Below are 23,389 nucleotides of genomic sequence, written 5' to 3'. Positions count from 1 at the left end.
ATTTTTTATTTACTCTTTGTTTTTTCCAAAAGTATACATGAAGTTTTAATAAAATTGCAAATAGTTAATGATAGTTTTGTTTTTGTTGCTATTAATCTATATTGATGTAATTTGTGGAGATTTTGTTGGCAGTTTTTCGTTTTTGTTTTCCATTCAACTTTGATATGAACTTCACCATTACTATTTGAATTCTTTAGATTCATATCATATAATAATAATTTATTCATCCAATCTCCAATTATTGGGCACATAGTTGGATACTTTGCTGTTATATACTTAGACCAGTAGAGGTATTTTCACACAATGAGGTTTTTTTCTTCTCCCCGCCTTCCCCTTTCCCTCCATTAAAAATCTCTCTAGTTTTTGACTTGGCCTAGTGATAAAATTATTGTGGTAATATATATGAATATTTTTTGTGATACTTTTGTTTCCATGTTTTCAAAATAGATTAAATTTTATTTTATAGCTCCACCATCAGTGTTTTATTAACATGCTCAAATTGCTATAGTCCCACCATCATTTGATTTTTTTTTTATCTTTTTACTTTTTGTGCCAATTTGAGAGGTTTTAAACTATATTTGAGATATTTTGATTCTCATTTATCATTATTTGGTTTTTAAACCTTATCAGTATGATTGTTACTGTATTCCCTCTTTGAAGAATGACTGTTAACCTTCTTGAACCAATAACTTGTATAAAAATAGAAGTCAAAAAATAGTCTACTCTTAATACAATTTCCTTTGATTTTTTGTTGCTTTTGAGTTGAGAGCTATTTGTTTAAAAATCAATGTTGGTAACAAACTGTTAGCTAATATAAGCCAGAGAGGATAAACATTGAAAAAGAAGAAAATAACAATGAATAGACATATAAATATTAGTATTAGAAACTCAACTTATTCATTATGATAGCAAAAGTAATTCTTCTATATAAAAGAAACATTTGTATGTCTTCAAAAATGTAAAGGTACTTGTTGATGGAACAGGAAGTATAATCCAGCCAAACCATTACCTAAAGTTGAGCTGACTTTGAACTTTTCCCAGAAGATCAGATTAATTCAAAATCTAATTCCAATTAAAATTTAATGGATGTTCTATCCCTATAATTTTTTTTAATAGACCTAGTACTCTTAACTAGTTCTTTTTATGAGGTAAGATTGTCCCTGATTCCTAAGGAAGGAGGCATAAGAACTCGGAATACTTTAATATTAGTGATTTTGTTTCTTTTCAAAATACCTGCAAGTTGGAAATATTCTAAATAGCAACCCACATTTTTTTAAACTGAAAGACAAATATCTTGCTTAAGGCCCTTGAAATGTCATAGTTTAGAATCATCGAATTTTTTTTATTTTACTTTTATTATCACGGCTTTTAAAACTGTAATATGCTGCCCAGACATGACAGAGAAGGCAAACTAGAGGTTATTATTACTAAGATATATATTGATTAAACCATTTGATAATATGTTGACAATCAAGATGTTAATTGAAAATAGGTAAATAATTATGAGTATTTCAGCAAGACCAACATAGAAAATTAAGAAGTAGTGAGCAATTTTCAAAATCTATTTAGTAGTGGAATTTTAAAAGTAGATCAATTTAGTAAATATTCGAAATCTAAAACCAGATATATATATATATATAATGTTTTTATATGTCTTAAGACAAAACTATAATAAATTATTTTACAAAAATGTCTGAGGAAATTATAATTATTTGGCCCAAAACCCCAGACTAGGCCTGCATTTTATACCATATGTTTCTGTACATTTTCATATGTTTCAAGAATGGATGCTGGAGGGGACAGGAGTTCATAGTTGACTTGCAACTTAAGTAAGTCCGGCATGTTATATATTTCAGCAGTGCCATACAATATTTTTTGCAATATATGTACATTGACAATGACAGTATGTTTATACCAATAGCTGACAAGTTTTCTTGGGAAATGAGAAATGTAATATAAATACAATTATCAACATTAATAGAATCATAGGGATAGGATCATAGATTTCTATTTGATGATATGTTAGAGACTTTTCATTCTGATTCCTTCATTTTACAGATTAAAAAACTAAGGATGACAGAGAAGTAAGAGGTGAAAGTGACTTTCTCATAGTCACATGGCTAGTTTGTCTAAGGCAAATTTGAACTCAGATTTTTCTCTTGCCTATTTTGCCACCTACAATTAAATTCACTTAAAGTGTACCTTTCTTCAGTCCAATCCTAAGGTCTTTGCTATCTCCCTCCCAAATACATAAAGCCTAAGCTTGACCATTCTTTATATACTGAAAATACAAATGTTATATAGCATAAATTAGCATTAATTGTGTACCTCTCTATGACAGGCATTGATTGTGCTTAACATTAGAAATATAAAAATAAGAGCAAAATTGTTCCCTCCAAGAAATTATATTTTAATAGGGGAATAAGCATATTGTGTAGGATTGATTGATATACAAAATGATTATAAAGACATAATTTTGGAAGGCAATTGATTAGAAGCTTGGGCAGAGATGGGGAGTAATCATGAAGGCCTTTAAATAGATGGCTTTAAACTGAGTCTTGAAGAAATTTAGGAAGGTATGTGTTTTCTCTGTAATATGATTGGTTTGGAGAGTGTGTGGAAGAGACCTTGGTTTTTTGTTGTTGTTTGTTTGTTTGTTTGTTTTTACACCCTTAACTTCCGTCTTGGAGCCAATAACTCAGTATTGGCTCCAAGGCAGAAGAGTGGTAAGGGTAGGCAATGGGGGTCAAGTGACTTGCCCAGGGTCACACAGCTGGGAAGTGTCTGAGGTCAGATTTGAACCTAGGACCTTCTGTCTCTAGGCCTGGCTCTCAATCCACTGAACTACCCAGATGCCCCCGAGACCTTGTTTTAAAAGAAAGATTTAAATGTAAAAATGTCAAATAAAGGATTTCATAATTGATCCTAAAAGGTAATACAGAGCAACCACATTTTATTGAATTGAGAAGGGATATGATCAGACTTGCCCTTGAGGAAAACTACTTCAGCAGGCAATGGATCAGGTAGGGGAAAGGCAGAGATGAAGTGACTAAATAGGAAGCTATTGCAATATTCTAAATGAGAGGTTATAAAGGCCTGAATTATGTTGCTAACTGCATGAATGAGAAATACAAGATATGTTTTGAAGGTAGTAATAATAAGATTTTGACAATGGTAATTACATTTTTATCATCTTTTCTTTTGCTTATGTCTTAAACTTATACAATTTCTACATTTGGGGTTTGCTTAAAAATATTCAAAAGACAACTAAATTATTCATACTAATCAAGAATCATATTTCTACTTAACTGATAATCCATAGATCATTTTTGCCTGTGAGCTCCTTTTTTTGTTCTGGAAAAGTTATTAAAATAATATTAGCACAGATTTCTTTTAAATGAAATATTTTTACAGAAGTTATCAGTCTTTGATTCTCCCACTCCTCCCTCCATGTACTATGTAAAGAATATTTTTAACTTATTGCAAATTGTTTTCCTCACTTAGAATTCAATTACTTAATGCATTATGGAATACCTTGGTTCATATCCTGTTTTAGACTCCTAACTGTATAACTCTGGGAAAGTTTCCTTGTGCAAAGTGAAGAGGTGATTCTTTGTCAGATCTCTAAATCCATGAACCAGTATCTCTTCAGAAGTGCTCATGCTAATACATAGCTTTATAACAGTATGGATAAGTTCACAAAATGTTTTTATTTATTAAACAAGTCCTATGTACAGGACACTGCGCTACATACTGGTCATAAAATGACAAGAACAAAACAGTCCCTGCTCTCAAGATTTTTCAGTAGTAAGATTATAATATTTTGTATTTGTGAAGAGGTAATTCTATATAATAATGTCCAGTAGTCTACCCCTTTTTTTAGCAGTTAACAATTCATTGTAACAAGCAATGATAAGCTAACAGTATTATTCAAAGACTACTAATGTTTTGGAAAAGGAGTCCTCAAGGCCTTACGAAAGCTTACCCATGGTCACTCAGTCAAATAGTAGCAGAGTTAGAACTTTCACCCCAAATGTTCTGATTCCTAGTTCAGTGTATTATGTCAGTGTTAAACACATAAGGGTCAGAAGTCATTAGTTAAGTGAAGCCAATACTACTTTGGTGCCTAGATGAGTTCAAAGGTAATGGCAGGACCATGGATAGCTCTGTGCGTTGATAATATAAGAAAATCTTGGCATGCTGAAGGTTTTTTTGGTTTGTTTTTTTATTTATCCCTGGGTACATCAAAGCTTACAAAAAACATATGCACGCAAACACCTGTCCCTAATGAGCTCTCTTCCCTGCCGGTACATAAACAGCCCAGCACCTTCCATGACTACTAACATATTTTTAAAAAAACAAAAAAAAGAAAAAACAACCACAAAATCTGGCATTTTAATGGGATTTCTTTACCCTGAAGTAGAAGTTTGAGAAATAGAAACCACTCTGGGACAGATACCTGTCATAAGCATGTGCCCACTATACTGCCTGGATTTTTACATTATCTTTTATTTTTCACTTCACCTGAAGTAAAAGTTCTTAGTGGTCATCTAGTTTAATCTCTTCATTTTACCATTGAGGTCCAGAGAGGCTTAAAATGGCCCCAGGTCACCTTTAGAGATTTCAAATATAGTAATCAACCTCATGTCTCCCAAAACATTTCCATGTACATGCAGTTAAATGGAATTGTATATAAAAACTATGCAATACATGTATCAACATACTGTTCTCCTTTGAACTTCCTTTTACTCTCAATATTTAAAAAAATTTTTTTACTGCTGACCTTCTCTGTTTCTGTCCCTCTCTTTATATATCTCTATCCTTTCTCTCTTTCTCTTCTCACCATCTCTCAAATAAAATTAAAGCTATTGTTTTAATGACATAAATGGTCTCCATTAGCCCTGTCTGCAAATCTTACATTTCACTCAGCACTTTTACTACCTTGCTTTTAAAAAGTAGGAAGCATGATTCATCATCCTTTGGGAGTATGTTGATCAGAGTTCTTGAATCTCTTTATACTGTTGGAAAAACATAAATTGTTCTTTCTTCCTACTTCATTCATTTCATATAAGTCTTCCTTGGTTTCTCTGAATCCATTTGTTTCATCATTTCATATATATGTAGTAATAATGCATTACATTAATGTATCATAATTTGTTCATTCCCCAGCTGACTTTCACATGAATCCTTTCTTTTTTTTTTTTTTTTAAACCCTTAACTTCTGTGTATTGACTTATAGGTGGAAGAGTGGTAAGGTAGGCAATGGGGGTCAAGTGACTTGCCCAGGGTCACACAGCTGGGAAGTGTCTGAGGCCATATTTCCTTTCTCTTTTTCATTGACATTTTGGTGTTAAAATTTCTGATAGTGGTCTTTATGGGTCAAATGTGCACAATTGATAGACAAAATATGGTTCTAGAATGCTTGGTTCAGTACCTATCCTTCTGTACTTTCTCTTAACAATTGCCTTTTTACTCTGTTCTTTCCCAGTCTGTTGTGAAGTAGAAGCTTTAGACATCTGTTAATCATTTTTCTTCCCATTAGTACTATATGAATCATATTTTCATTTGGTTAATAGCTTTCCTTTTTTTCTTGAGATCTGCCTTTTCATATCCTTTGACCATTTTATTTTGGGGATCAGCTCTTAATCTTATATTTATATTAATTTCCTATATACCCTAGACCAGTATTGATGAACCTATGGCATTTATGCGGGAGAGGGCTGCTCTCTTTCCCCTCTCCACCATGCCTGAGGACATCACCCGCCCCTCTGACCCATTCCAATGGAAGCACTTACTCTCTCCCCTGTCTGGGTTAAGGGGGTGACTCACATGTGACATGAGGGTGCAGTTTGGGCACTTGGTCTCTAAAAGGTTCACCATCACTGCTATAGACTATGTATCCATTTGAATTTTTATGGCATGCAGTCTAATTTATCAAGAATCATTATAGATTTCCCAACAGTTTTTTTTCCCTTTTTTTTTAATATTGAGCTCTTAAGCCACATATTTGATGTCTTGGGTTTATCAAATACTAATTCAACCAGAAATATTTTATTTCCTCTGTGTCTTGTGTACATAATATATTCCACTTACCCATATTTTGTTTGTTTGGTTTTTTTTAAGCTACTAACATGTAGTTAATTATTGCTCTGCTGTATAATTTGGAATTTGGTACTGTTAAGATACTTACTTTCTCCTCCTTCCTCTCTTTTTTTATTACTTCCCATGGTTTTCTTGAATTTTTATTCCTAGGTGAAATTGTTCATTTTTCTTATTTTATAAACAACCTTTGGTACTTTGATTATTATGATACTTTATATATAAAATAGTTTAGGTAAACTTAATATTATTGGTACAGCCCAACTGAGTAATCCCTCTCTGTAGTGATTTGCCTGTTTTTATGTAAGTAAAAAGTGTTTTTGTAGTTGTATTCAAATAATTTCTCAGTGTGTCCAGGTAGATTTTTCTTTCTTCCTGTTTGATTTTATTAATGTATCGTAAGACTGGTTTTTGTAGGTTTTTTTTATATCCTGTTAATGACCAAATTCATTGTAATTATGTAAGCCCTCATGGCATAATTTCATATTTTCTTTGCTTATGATTATTCCTTCAATTTCTTTTTCTCCTCTTCTGTTATAGCTAATGTTTCTAGAAATATATAACGTCAATGGACATCCTTCCTTTACCTCAGATACTATTGTAACATCCTATAGTCTTTCCCTATTATGAATAATGTTAGCTCTTTCTTTTAGATAATTTGTTTTTTTCCTGTGCTGTTGTATTTTTGGGGTTTTTTTAACCCTTGCCTTCTGCCTTAGAATAAATACCGTGGGTTGGTTCTAAGGCAAAAGAGCAGTATTGGCTAGGCAATGGGGGTTAAGTGAGTTGCCCAGGGTCACACAGCTGAGATGTGTCTGAGACCAAATTTGAATCCAGGATGTCCTTTATCTGGGATTGGTTCTCAATCCACTGAGCCACTTAGCTGCCCCCTATTTCTTTTTTTTTATGTTTTTAGCCTTAAAAAGAATTTTAATTGTTTTCCCAAGCTTTTTCTCTGTTGTAATTATGTGATGATTATTATTCTTTTCATTAGTGTCTGCTATGTTTATAGTTTTCCTTATATTGAACCTAGTTATTCCTGATATGAATCCAATCTGGGTGATAGTGTATAATTTTTCTTGTATATATTGTCATAGACTTTACTGACATTTTATTTAATACTTTTGTATCAATTTTCATTAAAGATGTTAGTCTATACTTTTTATTCTCTGTTTTTATCTGATTATGTTAGCTATCAGGTTACTACTTCTCTGAGAAGGAATTTAGTAGGTTTAAAATTTTTTTACCAATTACATGTTATAGCTAATTTCCCTGTTTTTATAAACTAATTAGTGTTTAAGTAATATTGAAATTGTTATTTTGAAGTGTCTAAAATTTATAAACATCATATCCTTGTTCCCCCATCTCTTATTTTGGGCATTTAATGGTTTTCCTCTGATTGAGTAATTTGAACATTCCATATCTTTTGTTAATCTGAGCATTTTACATTTCAAAAGTAAAAAATTTGCTGATGTGCAAAGTAATTTTTCATAGTTTCTTTTCCTTGGTTTTGTATTTTCCTTATTTTCCATTTTGAAATTTTGGAGCCCCCCTCCCTCATTTATACATTACTTAAAAAGTAGCTCCAAGGTTTTTGTTTGTTTGTTTGTTTGTTTGTTTTAATTTTAAACCCTTAACTTCTGTGTATTGACTTATAGGTGGAAGATTGGTAAGGGTAGGCAATGGGGGTCAAGTGACTTGCCCAGGGTCACACAGCTGCGAAGTGTCTGAGGCCGGATTTGAACCTAGGACCTCCTGTCTCTAGGCCTGGCTCTCAATCCACTGAGCTACCCAGCTGCCCCAGCTCCAAGTTTTATTTGATTTTGAGGGTTTGTTTTAAATTATTTCTTGATTTTCAGAAGTTCCTTTCTCATTTTTCGTTTTGAGTTTTTTGATCATTGCTTTTCTAGTTATTTTACTTGCAAGCTGAATCACTACATCTATAATTTCACTCTTTGGCTGATGAAAGTGTTTCAATGTGTAATTTCCTCTTAAGGTTGTTTTAGCTAAATTTTACATGGTTTGGTATTTTATTGTCATTTTGATGAAATGTTTTATTTCGTTTCTATTTTGAACCTGCACTTATTTAGCTTTCAATTATTTAGTTCTATTTATGATTGAATACTTTCTTCAATTTTCTTTTATGTTTTCTAATTTATTGTGGTCAGTAAATTGTATGTTTAACTTTTCTGCTTTGGTTTATAAGTTCTTTATGCCTACTTAATGTTGTAATTTTTGTCATGGTGACTAGGAGAGCCATGTAGACTCATTTCAGTTCCTACTCAGTAATTAATAGAGATCTATCATATACAACTTACCTAAAAATCTCTTAAGGTCTTTATTATCTTTCTTGTTGAATTTGTTAAGGTTTCTAAGGAACAATATTGAGATTCTCCAATTATTACCATCTTGCAGTCTTTTGATAAAATGTTAAATACCTACTTACTATGCCATTAGGTGCATATAAATCAGTTTTTGAATTTGTATCCTTATTTTTAGTATCTAATTTTTCAGTGAACACACAGGGCAGATATATCTGTCATTCAGGTGCTACTTATTGAGGTACTCAGGAGATATTTAATAAGAATGAAACTAGATGGTTGAAGGGGCACAAAAGGCAAATCATGTTTAATTGTCCCTTTCTACCAATTGAGGAAATAAGAAACATTATAGCAATATGCCCAGAAGCTACAGCAATATGAATGGAAATACTAAAATTATGTGACTAATTCTATATCTAATTGACTAGCCTTGACCCCAAAAAAGAGTACATACATATAAACACAAAAAAATCAACCCAGAAAACTCATCTTTATATCTTTTTTTCAATGCTGGATTACTATGGGTATAGCATAGTAATGCATTTTTGCTGTAAGATTCTGGAGTTGTGATTCTCAGTTTTACTGAAATGCTACTTGTCTTTCTTTTTTATTCTTTTTGATCATGGATGTCTTGGTATATTTCTCAGAGAGAGGGATATATTCGAAATCAAGGTGATGTAAAAATAAGACATGTCAATTAAAGTAAGAAAATGTGGCTGTTGCTTGCCTGTAATCACAATATGTGGTTAATATTGTTCCAGGTTCTTTGGTTCTTTTTTCTCCCCTTAAAACCTTACCTTCTATCTTAGAACTGATTATAAGTCAGAAGAGAAGCTAGCAGCAGGCAATGGGGGTTAAGTAACTTGCCCACACAACTACACAACTAGGAAGCATCTGAGGACAGTTTTGACCTGAGGACCCTCCTCCATTCCTGGCTATCTCCACCAAGCCACTTAACTATCCCCATCCAATCTTTTCTTTAATTATCATGCCTCTTTTATAGAACCTGCTCAGACCAAGTGTTGTACATTAATTTTTTATAATTAAAAATAAAATCAGATTTATCTACATATTTGAGAAACTATATATTTTTTATACTGAATATGAGAAGGAAGAATAAAGAGGATGACTTGGAAAAGCAGCAGTGTGTAGCAGTGGCAGTCTTGTGCCCAGTATAGTGGTGATCCTTAAAGGATTTCCTACTTATCTGCAGTAGATAAATCTAGATGGTCACTTGGTGTGGTTTTTTTGTAAACAATCCATGCAATCTAAGCCTTTGACAGTCCTGTGGAAGTACAGTACAGAGAGGAGTTAGAATAGGGGATAGAAAGCCATATGCAGAACACAACAGCACCCACACAGAAGAGAAGCCAAGCTAGTGATCTATGAGGGAGGGTAAAGATTAACTCTGGGGTTTCATCCTCTCCAGTGGCATGATGGGACTAAATCAGCATCTAAGAAGCTCTTACTCAGCCCACCAAACTGGCAGTGTCTAGCCCATCTTTCAGTTAAATGCAGCCTGGACGGAAGAAAAATACCAAAAAATTTTTGCCAAATGCAAGATTTATTTTGGCCATTGAATTCAGAATCAAGCAAGACCCAGTCAGACAATCTAGGAGTATAGCAGAACTTGACCAAAGCATAAACCCATTCCAGAAACTGAAACTGGAGATATGAATAAAACTAAGAATCCCAATAGCCCAAAAGTAGAGGGAGTAATGCAGAAGTCAAAATAAAAGAATATCTTGCCTACAAAGTCAAGCAGAGTGCCTGAAAGCAATGAAGTAAGACTCAGAAAATGAAATAACTAAGGAATTAGAAGGTAAGTCTTACCTAAGAAGCTCTCTAAAAATTAGAATAAGCCAAAAAAGAAAAGAATTCTATGAGATGACAAGAAATACTTTTGTTTTTTAAAAAAATCAAATATCAGAGGAAGAAAAATGGAGAAAACATATTATTAAATATAGTTGACATGGAAAACAGATTCTGAACATCAACAGAAAAGATTGGATACCATATTTCATGAAATCATAAATTAATACTGCCCAGACCTCTTAGAACTAGAGTTCAAAGTGAGATTAAAAGGCATCAGCTTGTCATCTCCAAAAGCTAGAAAAATAAGACTCAAAAACATGACCACTGAAATCCAGAGCTAATTAAGGCAGGAAAATAATAAAAGCAAGCCAAAAAATAGTCTAAAAACCAAAGAACTATATTCAACATCATACAAAACTTGTTATCTCATGCTTTTGAAGAGAGGAAAACTTGGGTTATCACCTTTCAGGAGTTATACAGTAAAGGTTTACTACCAAAATAATTTTATTCAGGAAACTGGGTATAGTCCTACTGGGCAGAATGGAAGATTGATCTTTAATGAAATAAAGCATATCCAAGAATTCCTGTTTTAAAACGTTAAGATTTTGGTGAATACATTGAAATAGAAAAAGAGAAGCTAGGGACAGGATAAAAAGGCACACAATTTGATCATTTTGAAGGGACTGAGAAAGAATGGATTACTATTAAATAAGGGTTGAAGTACCAAATGTCTCTTAAATCTCTAATGTATAGTATATAGAAACAAGATTTTCACAAAATATAATCCTGGAAATTGTATTTAATGGTACCATAGCTCATGAATCATTATCACTACATAATATAACAGTTACCTAAATATATAAAATTGAAATGTAGGAAGCAAATGACAAATTCTAATTTGTCCCTTAATGTACCCCTTTTATGTTTAGAGAAACTAGCCCTGTGCTCTACAACCCCTATTCCCCCAAAAAACAGCTAAGTACATTAATAGAACTTTTGAAAAACATTGAACAGTAACCAAAAAAAAGGAGTTTATTTCCAGGTCACATGGCGCGCACACACAAAATGAATATAGAAAAGCAAAAAGAGTAAATACATCTTGCTGACTACATTGCAGGAACATTATCTTTAATAATCTCAAACATTTAAATCACTAAGAAAACTTTAGTTTTAAGGAATTGGTGAATCAGTAAGTAATACATAGAAAAAGAAATGTTTATCATTTTTGCCAAATAACTAAAGCAATCCTTAGAGGAAATTTTATATTTCAGTATACTTTCATTCAAGAGAAAAAGGAAAAAAAAGAAAAACATCTCTCTTTCAGGCATGTTATCAAAATAGCCTCCTATCCTACATGACATCAAAGTGGTAGAAAAGGTGAGACATTATTAAAAATCTTGAAATTTTTAATTTTAATTATAATTTAATTGTAATCTTTTATTAACATTTACTTTACGCTATTATTCAGGGACTTTATGCAACTAATATTAGTACTAATAATGCAAAGTAAAACAACTCTAAAATCATAGTGCCACATCATTAGAGCTGTGGATGAAAAAACAAAAAGGATTTAAGAATTTAGTAGGTTAGCCTTCCCATTTTAGATTTCCTTCTGTTTACTCTAAAAGATAGTCCTAATCCTTCTTTCAACTTTCTTTAAACTTCAATAGAGTTAAATGAATCTTTTGAGTATAGTAAGCTTGAGTTTCTTCTCTGAGAACCACTTGTTCACATCTTTAGACCATGGATCAGTTTGGGAATGGCTCTTATTTTTATAAATTTGAACATATTTTTTTTTTACATCTTAAATGAAATTTTTATCAGAGAAACTAGCTACAACTTTTTTCCCCAGTTGTTTTCTCTTTTAATCCTAGCTTTATTATATTTATTCTGCAAAAACTCTTTAAAATTTTTTATTTAGTCACATTTCTTTAAAACCCTTGTCTTCTTTCTGTCTTAGAACCAATGCTAAGTATTGGTTCCAAGGCAGAAGAGTGATAAGAACTAGGCAATTGGGTTTAAGTGACTTCCTTCAGGCTCACATAGCTTGGAAATATCTAAATTCAGATTTGGATTACAGGACTTGTCTCCAGGTCTGGTTCTCCATCCACTAAGCCATCTAGCTGCCCTCACATTATCCATTTTAACTAATGTTTCTCTCTGTATCTTGATACTGAACTTTTTCTCTTATCAGTAGATCTTTTAAAGTTATTTTCATGTTTCTCTAATTTGTATATGATGTATTTTTACCTTATATTGGCAGAAAGTGTGAGCTGTTGATCTAAATCTAATTTTGGCAATACACTTATTCCCACAGGACAGGTAGGAGTCACACTGTATAGAGAGCTCCAGGCCTTGAGTTGGGGGGACCTAGGTACAAATTTGGCCTCACACACTTCCTAGTTGTATGACCCTGAGAAAGTCACTTAACCTAATTACCTAGCCTTTCCTACTCTTCTCTCTTATAGTTGATATTGAGAAAACAAGGATTTTTTTTTTAAGATCTTAATCTCATTTTTTGGTCACATAGAGAGTCCTTGTTCCTATAGGTAGTGTTTCTGTATTTATCAAACACTAGAATACTGTATTGATTTATTTCTGTATATTATATAACTAACATTTTCCACAGGTGTATCTTTTTTATTTGACCATAATAACTTGTTTTGAGAATTATTGCTTTATAGTAACATTTTGAGATCTGGTACTGCTAGGCCCTTTTTGTTCCTATCTCTTGACATTATTTTACTTTAGACTCTGCTGTTGATGCTGAAAAATGAGAAATAGTCTCTAAATTTTTTTGACTTAGATATTCCTTTCCCAAGGAAGTTTAACCTGAAAACGACCACAAGGAGGGGTCGAAAAACTTGAAACTCAGTTGAAAGCTACAGAATAACATTTCTTAGCCCAGCCAAGAGCAATGATAGTCGGACCCAATCAATGTTAGTTTGAAATATAAATATTTTTAGGAAGATTTTACAGAGGATGATAGTGATATATTAGTTGATTGTGCTTTTTTTTTTTTTAAACACAGCCAGAAGCTAGATCTTCCCAAGTATTTAAAGATGAAACTGAAAGTACAACAACTGGATAGCAAATAGAAGAGATTTAAGATTTCTAGAAGGAAATCTCTTCATAAGAGGTAGTGGAACCTTTCAACATGAGCTAGTATAAATGTTACTAAAGAAAATAAAGATAGGAAGAAAACTGTATTAGTCCAAGTATACACATGGAAGGTGCTGGAATCAACACAAGTTACAGTGTACTAAGAAATCAATTCTCAAGATGTATGAGAAAAGAAATGATATTAAGCACTTGGGAAAATCATGTATATTTTTACAATCAGAAATATACTAACCCCACATGCCTATATTGCCATTTCCACCAAGTCCTTGTGTCATTTATGTGTAAACATTTTTTCATAAAGACGTGAGAAAGTGAGTAAACAACATTTTATAAGCTCTATCAGAAATTTTTAAAAAATCATTCTTATTCCATTTCTACAGATAAAGAAACTGAGGCACATAGAAACCAGGTAATTCATGTGGTTTAAAGATATCAAACTCTAGTTCCAAATCCCAGTTTCCCAACATCCACAACTGACATTCTTTATGTTACCTAACTCTCACAATGCTTTCAAAAGCATTTCATACAATTGCTAGCAAGGAATCATGGGAATTACCTGGGATATTGTATGTAATCTCAAATGCCTTTCAATTGGTTCCTTCATCCCCTACTGCTAATGTCCACATCCTTCTATACTTTGCTACAAGGCTTCTTTCTACTCAATGTGCTAGAATCTTTTCTCTCTATATCTTGTCCTTTATCAGAAGGCACAGGATGTCCATGGGTTATTTCTCACCCATATTATGTCCCTAACGTGTTTGTTTCCTGTGAAATTAAATTTTAAAATTTAAATTTTCATAGTTACTTCTAACAGTAATACAGGTAGAATATCAGTATTAAGAGATTTGCCTTTTTTCCCCCCAGATTGAAGTTGGGGTAATTAAAGAAGTTTTGAAATTTTCTAGAAGCATTACTCCTATTTAATTCTGTCTCTTCATTCATTTATTTGAAGTGTCTATCCAAGTGTGTACTGATAGGACTTCTGTAGACTTGCCATCTAACCGAATATCTTAATCTGTACAAATAGGCACTCTTCATTACTTTTACCTGTGTGTTTTTCCCCAAGAAATTCTATAATGTCCAGTGTCCTTCACAGGTGAGAGACTGTAACTACTCAGTATTTATAGGGAATCCCTCTTTAATTGGGCTTTGGTATAGTGGCAAATAGCTCAGTGTCATGCCTTTCTTGATATTAATGACCTTCTTGTCATTGAATAAGATTATCTCTTTTTATATCTTCCATCAAATCTCAAATTTGTATACAATTAGAAGATAGTCTCTGAGGCAACATTGTGCTCTACTGAATCAAATATTTTTTATAGTTAAAATCTTATATTCTCCCCACCCAGATATGTGATGGAACATATGTGAATAGTCATGTGATTATAGTTAAAGCATTCACAGAAATGTGTAAAAAAATACAATATCCCATTTGATTTATTTTTTGAGCATAAAGAAATCATTTGACTTAACTAAATACCAACCCTCCACTCACATTTTTTCTTCCAGTTATATCACAGTCATACATGATTCTTATTAATATAGGACAGATAATTTCCCTCCTCTGATTACAAATATCACAAAGGATATAAAACAGAAATATGTGCTTTACTCATGATATGTATAGGCTGCTGTAAGAAAGGGAGCCCATTACAGATTCAAATGGAAAAGAATTTTCCTGAATACTGGGTATATTTCCACTAGAAAGGACAGTAAGTTAAAACGTTATATTGAGAAGAAATTTTAAATGGCCTAAAAATTACCAGATAAATTTTACAGGTCAGTGTTTAGTAAAACAACAAAAACTGTTGGGCAAGGCAGTCTGTATTACAAAACATTGGGAATTTATTCTGTTTTACTTATGCTTAAGTGTTAGAACGGTTTTCTTTTTTTCCCCCCACTGGTAAGGAGATAGAAGGGAAAAGAAGAAAAATTCTTTTAGTTGAAGAGATAAAAATGTAATTTTAAAAAAAAACAATGAAGATTCCAGAGAACATACCATATCGTCTGTAAAATATAGATAATAAAATTACCTACCTCCCATACTTGTACAATTTGGGGGGGGAAAGTTCTCAAATTTCTCTCTAAATTCAACTCAAAACTTCGCTCTGGATTCCAAAAAGTCTCGATGTCCAAAAGCAGCCATGTGACATAATAGATTAGGTATCTGAAGTGGCTCTTTATACCTACTGTCTGCGTCACATTGTTAAAGGCTCTTAACTGTTAATGTTGTAAGCAGCTCCCTATGTTGTAGGAAATGTGCCCTTCTGTGTTGATAAAGAGAATTTAACTCAAAGTCCGTAAGTCTCTTGTACCACTGAAAGTACAGTCCCAGTTATCCAAGATATAGAAAAAATTGAACCAAAGATTAAGAGTCATCATTACTTGATAGATAGTCAATACTATTGGATCAAAAAAAAAAAAGAAGATCATATGACCTGCTAAAATATGCCCAGCAAGGCAATAGCTATGGACAGAAACCAAACCTTAACTTCTAGTCTCAGCATACTATGCTTTTGCTGCCTAAAGAAATGGTCTACTTAGGTCCAGATTTCCATTTAAAAATTACTAAAACCCAGTTTTTATTCACTTTACTGTCATATAAGAGAGAAATTTAAGGTATACTTAATCTGCTGCCTTGGGATAACTCATTTACTATTAATTGTATTGATATTATAACTATTTTGTAAAGGGAGGAACATAGAAACTCAGTAGTCAAAAGAAATATCAGTGGTCAAACAATATATGAGGGGAATTTTATTCAAATCTCTGATGAGAATATGTACGTTTAAACAACTCTTTTACTTCATAACATTAATTTCATAGGGGTATGAAATAGTGTAGGAAAGATTGTGACAGGAGTCCATATTTAATAAAATAACCACTTTCTTTGTAGTAGGAAAAAAAGGGTGGGTGAGGGAATTAGATGACCTTCAGTTGGAGAATAGTTAAGTAAATTGTGGTGTTAATGTAATTAAAATTATTACAATATAAGTAATAGAGTAAATTCTGAGAAGATAGGAAGACTAAATTACTGCAGAGTAAACGAAGAAGACCAAGAGAACAGTGATTATAATAATATAAATGAAACTATGATTAAGAGCCATTTCAGGTTGAAGTAATTGTATTTAAATCTTTATTACAAAGAACAGCAAATGGTAATTCATTCTTCCTATTAGTAGGGAGGTAAAGGATATAGCTGTATAATGTAGAAAATTTTGTATGACTTACCTACTTTGTTAGTGATTTATTTTTAGCTGTTTATAAGGAAGGCTGCATTTTTGATAGAGAATGGCACTGTCTGATTAATACTATGTTGGAGGGCTAGGTGGGTTTTTTGGTTTGTTTTATACTAAATCCATATAAGTTGGAGGAAAGAATGCTTGGGAAAGGAGGTGGGCTGAGGATGCAGTGAAAGCAGAGAATTGATAGATTGTGTTAATCTCTTATTATCTACACAATATTAGGAAATCTCTAGATGGCCCCTAGCAGTTTGGGTATAAGCCCTTGTGAGAACTTAAATAGAAGTACATTGAGAAGCCTGAGATGACGTGAACAATCTATACCAGTGGAAGCAATATACATTACATATCTATGAGATTATAGATTCTCAAAAATAATTCTTGAAAGTTATTGAGCTACTAGATAGGCATTTTTCAGTGTGTTTGTAGAAAGCATCTCTCCTTTAGAAGAAAGATCAAATTAGATAACACAGGAACCTTTTCAATTGTTTCCATAAATTTAATGTGTTTATAAGTAAGTATAATATTTCTTCCCCATCATAATGTCTTACAGCCAAAATGGTTTCTCTTCAAAAATCCCTTTCAATTTTAACTCAGATCTTAAATTTTGTTTTTGTTGTTTTTATCCAAATATATTTATATTACTTTTAAGAAAAGGAAAATAATGAAGTAAATTTCCTTTTGCTTCATATCATTTTTGGGTTCTTTTGCCATGTTTTCTAGGGAAGAATAAGTGTTAAACATTGAAACAGATTTCAGATATATTCTCATTTGAATTTATTAATCTAAGTATTTTACTTTCGTCTGTTGAAGTTTTTTAGTACATTACCACCTTTTTTATGTAGTCAGACATGAATCTTTAATGTTGGATGTCATTGAACACTTATTAATTTTAAAAACTTTGCAGGTACCTCTACTCTTATGGATACATTAGCAGCCAATGGAACAACCAATATACAAACATCTGTTACAGCAGTGACAGCCAACAAAAGGAGGTTTATTGAAGATAGAAGAGACCAGCCTTTTGACAAAAGGCTGCGTTTCAGTGTGAGACAAACTGAAAGTGCTTACAGATACAGAGACATTGTGGTTAGAAAGCAGGATGGCTTCACTCATATCTTATTATCAACAAAATCATCAGAAAATAATTCATTAAACCCAGAGGTGAGTTTTCATTTTAAGATGAATGAGATTTAGAGATCATTTATCCAATGTGTTAGCTAATTCAATATTTGGGATTGGTGTTGTTAAAATGACTACCATAGCTGCACTTTGAGTTCTTAAATACCTGTGATCTTCAGCTACAGAATGCCAACAAAATGACATTTCCTATAGGCTAAACTTAGCAAAGATTTTGGGCAGGGGGAATGTTGCAGAATGACAGTTCAAGAAAGCCAACCAATGTCAAGTGTATAGCATCCCATAATTTTACTCCAACTGCATAATGTCTTGAGGGAAAACATGTATTTTCTCCCCTCCGGTGGAACTAGTTTAGTTTCATTTTATTGGTGCTTCATTTAAATTATTTTAGACATGCATGTTTCCTGATTTTTCTAGTTCTATTTTATTTTATATCAGGTCATATACGTTTCCTTTTTTTTTTCTGAATTCACTTTGTAATCATCATTACCTATTGCAACAGTAACCCATTAAATTCACATACCACAATTTTTTTAGACTTTCTCTAATCACTTGTTGCCTACATTGTTTCCATTTAATTTCTTTTCTACAAAAAGGTTGCTGCAATGAAGTTTGTGTATGTGGAACCTTTCTGTTTCTACTGTGGGATATGTGCCCAGCAGTGGCATTTCTGGATAAAAGTATAAATAGTCCTCACCCTACCTTTCATCCCATGGAGTTTCAATGCTTCACTGTTTACTTCATCAAAAATACTTGTTAAGCATTTTTAAATGGTTTTCTGCCTTTCTAAAATTAAACTCCTAGGGTGATGAAAGCATACTAAATAATTTAGTTGTTTTGATTCATATTCTGTGTTTGGTGATTTCAGTGAATACAATTGAAGTTGCTTCTGTACACTGGTTGCATATGCCATCTGCTGACCAAAATATAGAAATGCCAAATGAATATTAAAAATGTATTATCTTTTAAGTGTCATTCTGTATAATCTAGTGCCCACTGATAACTGCTGGGTAATTTTGAGGACTTATATTTCTAACAATTATACCTTTTGCGGAACATAATTTGACATTTAACCATATTATTTGGAAAATGATAAATTTAGAAATGTTTAAAAACCCATTTTTCTAAGTGCTTTGTGAGAAATAAAGGAAAAATATTCCCTCTGATTAAATTCTTTAAAAAATATATATTAAATACTGTTCTGATGATTTTTAAGAGCTTTTGTTGCTCCTATGAAACATCTTTAACTTCAGGTTTTACTTGACTCTTAATAGGTAATGAAGGAAGTCCAGAGTGCACTGAATACAGCTGCTGCAGATGATAGTAAACTTGTACTGCTCAGTGCAGTTGGGAGTGTCTTCTGCTGTGGTCTTGATTTTATTTATTTCATACGGCGTCTAACAGATGATAGAAAAAGAGAAAGCACTAAGATGGCAGAAGCTATCAGGTATGTAATAAGCTAGTTTGTCCCCCTATATTGTGTTTTAAAGTATAATTTTAGCATCAAGCCTTATAAATAAAACATAAGTATCATTACTAATTTTTATAGCTTGTTGCTTCTCCTCTAAACATACATTGGTAGTCAAAATAATTAAATTGGCAGGCTTATTGATCCACCCATATAGTTTTTTTTAGTTATAGATGGACAAGGGGCATTCCTATTAAAATGCTTGCCCCTACAGCTGAAGTCCCTACAGATGAAAAGAGTGTAGAATTCTGATTAGGGGTCAAACTCCAAGACACTGAATTTTTAAAACTTCTTTTGGAATTGGAGGACTTGGTAGACTCCAGTTACAAGTGCATGATTTCCTATATAACCTTAAGCAAGTCATTTAATCTCTAAACCTCATTTTCCTCGTGTCAAATGAAGGACCCTCTCATCAAAGATGCCTTCTATCTGTGAAGTCTGTGAACTTATCTATAGCACACTGCAAATTTCCCACAAAAAGGTATCTTTGCTGCAATGGTGGTTTTTTTCTTCTACACACAAATGTAAAAAGTTGCTATTATGCTCTGTGGAAATATTTGTTTAATTATTTTAGCAAGAATACTCTTCCCGTAGCAGATTTACATTTCATTTAAACCTACCTTACATAGTAGAGAGTTTTTTATAAGCCAGCTTACTCACATTGATTTTGATAGAGCATGGATACATAATGCTTATTTATTAAACAGCCTCTTAAACTCTTTGTATTTGCAAATATGTTGTTAACTTTAAAAAACAAGTAGAACGGTGACCCTGGGCAAGTCACTTGACCCCCATTGCCTACCCTTACCACTCTTCTGCCTTGGAGCCAATACACAGTATTGACTCTAAGACGGAAGGTAAGGGTTTAAAAAAAAAAAAAGTAGAACGCATGAAGACCCAGGACTTTTTTCTGATTTTGCTTTTTCTTTGTATCCCTAGCCCATAGCATTTTACTTAAGACTAAAGTTAGATTTGAAAGACACAATCCATTTTTTTATGGCAACAGTCAACTTGGGAATTTTTGCTACAGCCAGCATTTTAATTCTTTTCCTCCCTGAAAAATTAAGACTTATGATCTGGGTCTTCATATGCCTTTTCCCATAACATCACAGGGGATCACATGAAACTGTGCCTTTTTCCACTTAGCTTGGATATAGAGACTCATCTTAGTCCCCTCCTATTGGTTTTACTGCCTATATACAACCTTCTATATCATGCTGATAGGTTATTGGGAGTTGTGATAGCATTATCTAAAGAACAAGAGAAGACAGATAAAAAAAGAGGGTTAAATATGAACCTCCCTGGTTGATGAATTGCAATTCTATTTTAACCATAGAATCATCAGAACAAATCCATCTGTATATTTGTATGCAAACTCATACTTCTTTTGCCAAACTTGCGTACCTATTTTAATTAATTTATTTTAGTCAACTAAAATTTTTAGATAGCATTCAATCTGGCCAGGAGATTAAAGATTACTTTTTTTTTTTTTTTTGCTTCTATTTAAGTCCTAGAAATAGTAATCAGTTACACTTGACCTTTCAGCTGGTTCATTTGCATTTAAATTAATTTCATATGTGTAGTGTTGGATTATAAACACCTAAGGAAGTCTCTGATATCCTATGCTATATTTAGAAGCTTTTTTTCTTTAGTAGGCTAACATTTTTATAAAAGTACAGATTTCTTTAACAGTTAAAGCAGTAATTTTTCACCATTTTAATACTGTTTTAAGAGGAAGCCCAATCAATGTTAATCAAACATTAAATTTTAAAAATCTGTGGTCAAAGATTTAAAACTAGCAACGTGAGCCTAATTTGTTTTTTTTTTTTTTCAAATCTCATGAGGAATTAGCAAAATCCTTGTTAATTTGAAGCTAAGGGTCATAGAAACTGACATCTATCCCTGGATACACCACATTTTTTCTAAATTCTTATATTTTCAAGGTGGTATAGTTTTTAAAATTTTTAATTCTGCCTTCATTTATCTCTAAAAGCGCATATCTTATGAACAGGAAAGTAGTAATGTGGAATATGTTATTGTGGAGAGGTCAGCCTCCTTTCCTTTTTGAGTGGAATAATAAAAAGAGTCCTACTCCACCAGTTTCCCACTTGCCAAGAATTTCTCGTATCCAGAAATTACCTATTACTGCCATATTGTTTTAATCTGCCTAGTTTTTGTTAAACTAATTTGTAACTTCTTTGACTACTATATTTATTTGGTACAGTTTTAGAACCACACATGGAGATGATTGGGCTTTCTGAACTTAAAAAAAGCAAGACTAGGTTTTTCTACCAGTGCCTAGTCATCTTTTCAGAAATAGCAACCTGTTTGATCAAAGCTTTCTAGCATATTTAGAAAACAGAAATAAATTGTATTTGTCAAAAAAATACAACTCAATTCCAAAAAAAATTCCTTCATCGTGTTAAAATTCAGGTTTTACATCTCATAGAATCAAAGTAGCACTCTTTTTTATCCTTTGCTTATATAGGTAAAAGATGGGAGGGAGAACCTGCACATATTGTCTGAAGATTGTTCTGGCACTGTAAAATTGACCACTAATTTTGATATTATCTTTTATCTTACACAGTCTACAATTTTGGCAGTTGCTGCCTCAAGAGTATTCAGTAACAGACCATAGGGAATTTCTATGTGCCATTGACCCATAATCCTCAAGAGCTTTCAGAACAGAGGTAGCTTAATGAAGGTTGTCTACACTTATCTCAAGAGTCTGTTTTTAAAAGGTTGTCTGGCTCTCTTTATATGATTAAAATCTGGTGTGATCTTTCAAACAGTGCTTCAAGCTATCTCATTTAGGAGTTCTCACAGCAAATTCATACATTTAAGCAAGTTAGATAACTCTCATTGAATGAAAAGGCATTGAATAACTGGATGGAAGTTAAATTTAAGCCTGACTGAGAGGACTACATTAGTGCCTTTGGAAAGAAGCAGTTAGAGCCAGAGAGACTTGATATATAATCCAGGAAGTGCCTTTCTTTCCTCCATTTTTCCTTATACCTTCTCTCCCCCCTAACCCCCCAAAAAAAGATAAATCAAGAAAAGACAAATCTTTAAGAGCTTTCAGTGCCATTGTGTTATCAGTATTTTTGTATTATAAAAAGTTTTCAATCTTATTTTTTCTTATTGAAGATACTCATCCAGATTATTGAAATACTATTGTAGGGACAGCTAGGTTGCTCAGTGGATCGAGAGCCAGACCTAAAGATAGGAGGTCCTGAGTTCAAATATGGCCTCAGATAATTTCTTAGCTGTGTGACCTGGGCAAGTCCTTTAACCTTCATTGTCTAGCTTTTACCTCTCTTCTTCCTTTGAATCAATATTTCGTTTTGATTCTAAAATAGAAAGTAACAGTTTAAGAAATGAAATGCTATTGTACAAAGAAGCCATTATATCTCAATTTAAGGGCTCATGCGTAGTTTTAGGATCCAATGGGGGAAAAAAACACTTTCATAATTTGATACAGAACTAAATTGGGCTAAAAAGAAATCTCATTTATTTGAGGTATTTGTAATTCTTTTCTCTAGCCAAATCAATCATACAAAGAAAAACAACTCCCTTGATGACTATCAGGTTCTTGTAATTTCACATGACTACGATTCATTTACATTATCTAATCCCCAGTAGTCACTTTTTTGAAAATTCAGTTCATGTTGATGATTCTGATGCTATGATGGACAATGATAAAGGCATAAATTAAGATATGGCATATCAAGAAATTTTAAGAATTTATGTTGAGAGACTAGACTGAAGGAAGTAAACTTGTTCATAAATTGATTTCCTTTTCTCTCCCAAGAAAGATAGCAGAAAACAGTTTATTTTTAGTGACAATAATATTTGAAAATATGACATTCATAGTTTCAGTGTATCAAGGCTAACATATGTGTGAGCTGTGGAAAAATTATACATCTTGAGTCCAGGGGAACTATTTATATTATCCAGAGCTTTAATGATTACCATTATATTCCTGATAGTTTAAGCAACAAACAAAAGAAACATACTCTTTTCTAGGTAAACCCACCTATAAGATGGCATATTTCCGATTCTAGATTAGAAGACTGCTGTTACATTGATTCCTCATAGCCAGCACAGGAATTGCTTCTCCCCGCCCAAATAAAAGAGAGACCTGAGAAGGTTGGAAGCTGCTAGGTAGTGCCATGGACAGA

At 32.7% G+C, this 23,389-nt stretch overlaps 1 protein-coding gene across 1 annotated transcript in view; it reads left to right on the top strand.

Moving 5' to 3' along the window:
- Window positions 1-23,389, top strand: part of CDYL (chromodomain Y like) — an 89,532-nt gene that overhangs the window by 48,051 nt on the left and 18,092 nt on the right. Inside the window, exons 3-4 of the mRNA XM_044667960.1 lie at window positions 17,508-17,764; window positions 19,015-19,187. Coding sequence (XP_044523895.1) covers window positions 17,508-17,764; window positions 19,015-19,187 — 430 coding nt within the window. The remainder of the gene's footprint in view (window positions 1-17,507; window positions 17,765-19,014; window positions 19,188-23,389) is intronic.

This window comes from Gracilinanus agilis, chromosome 1 (genome assembly GCF_016433145.1).
Source record: "Gracilinanus agilis isolate LMUSP501 chromosome 1, AgileGrace, whole genome shotgun sequence".
Classification (NCBI taxonomy): Eukaryota; Metazoa; Chordata; class Mammalia; order Didelphimorphia; family Didelphidae; genus Gracilinanus; species Gracilinanus agilis.
This window is presented reverse-complemented; position numbering and strand designations above follow the sequence as displayed.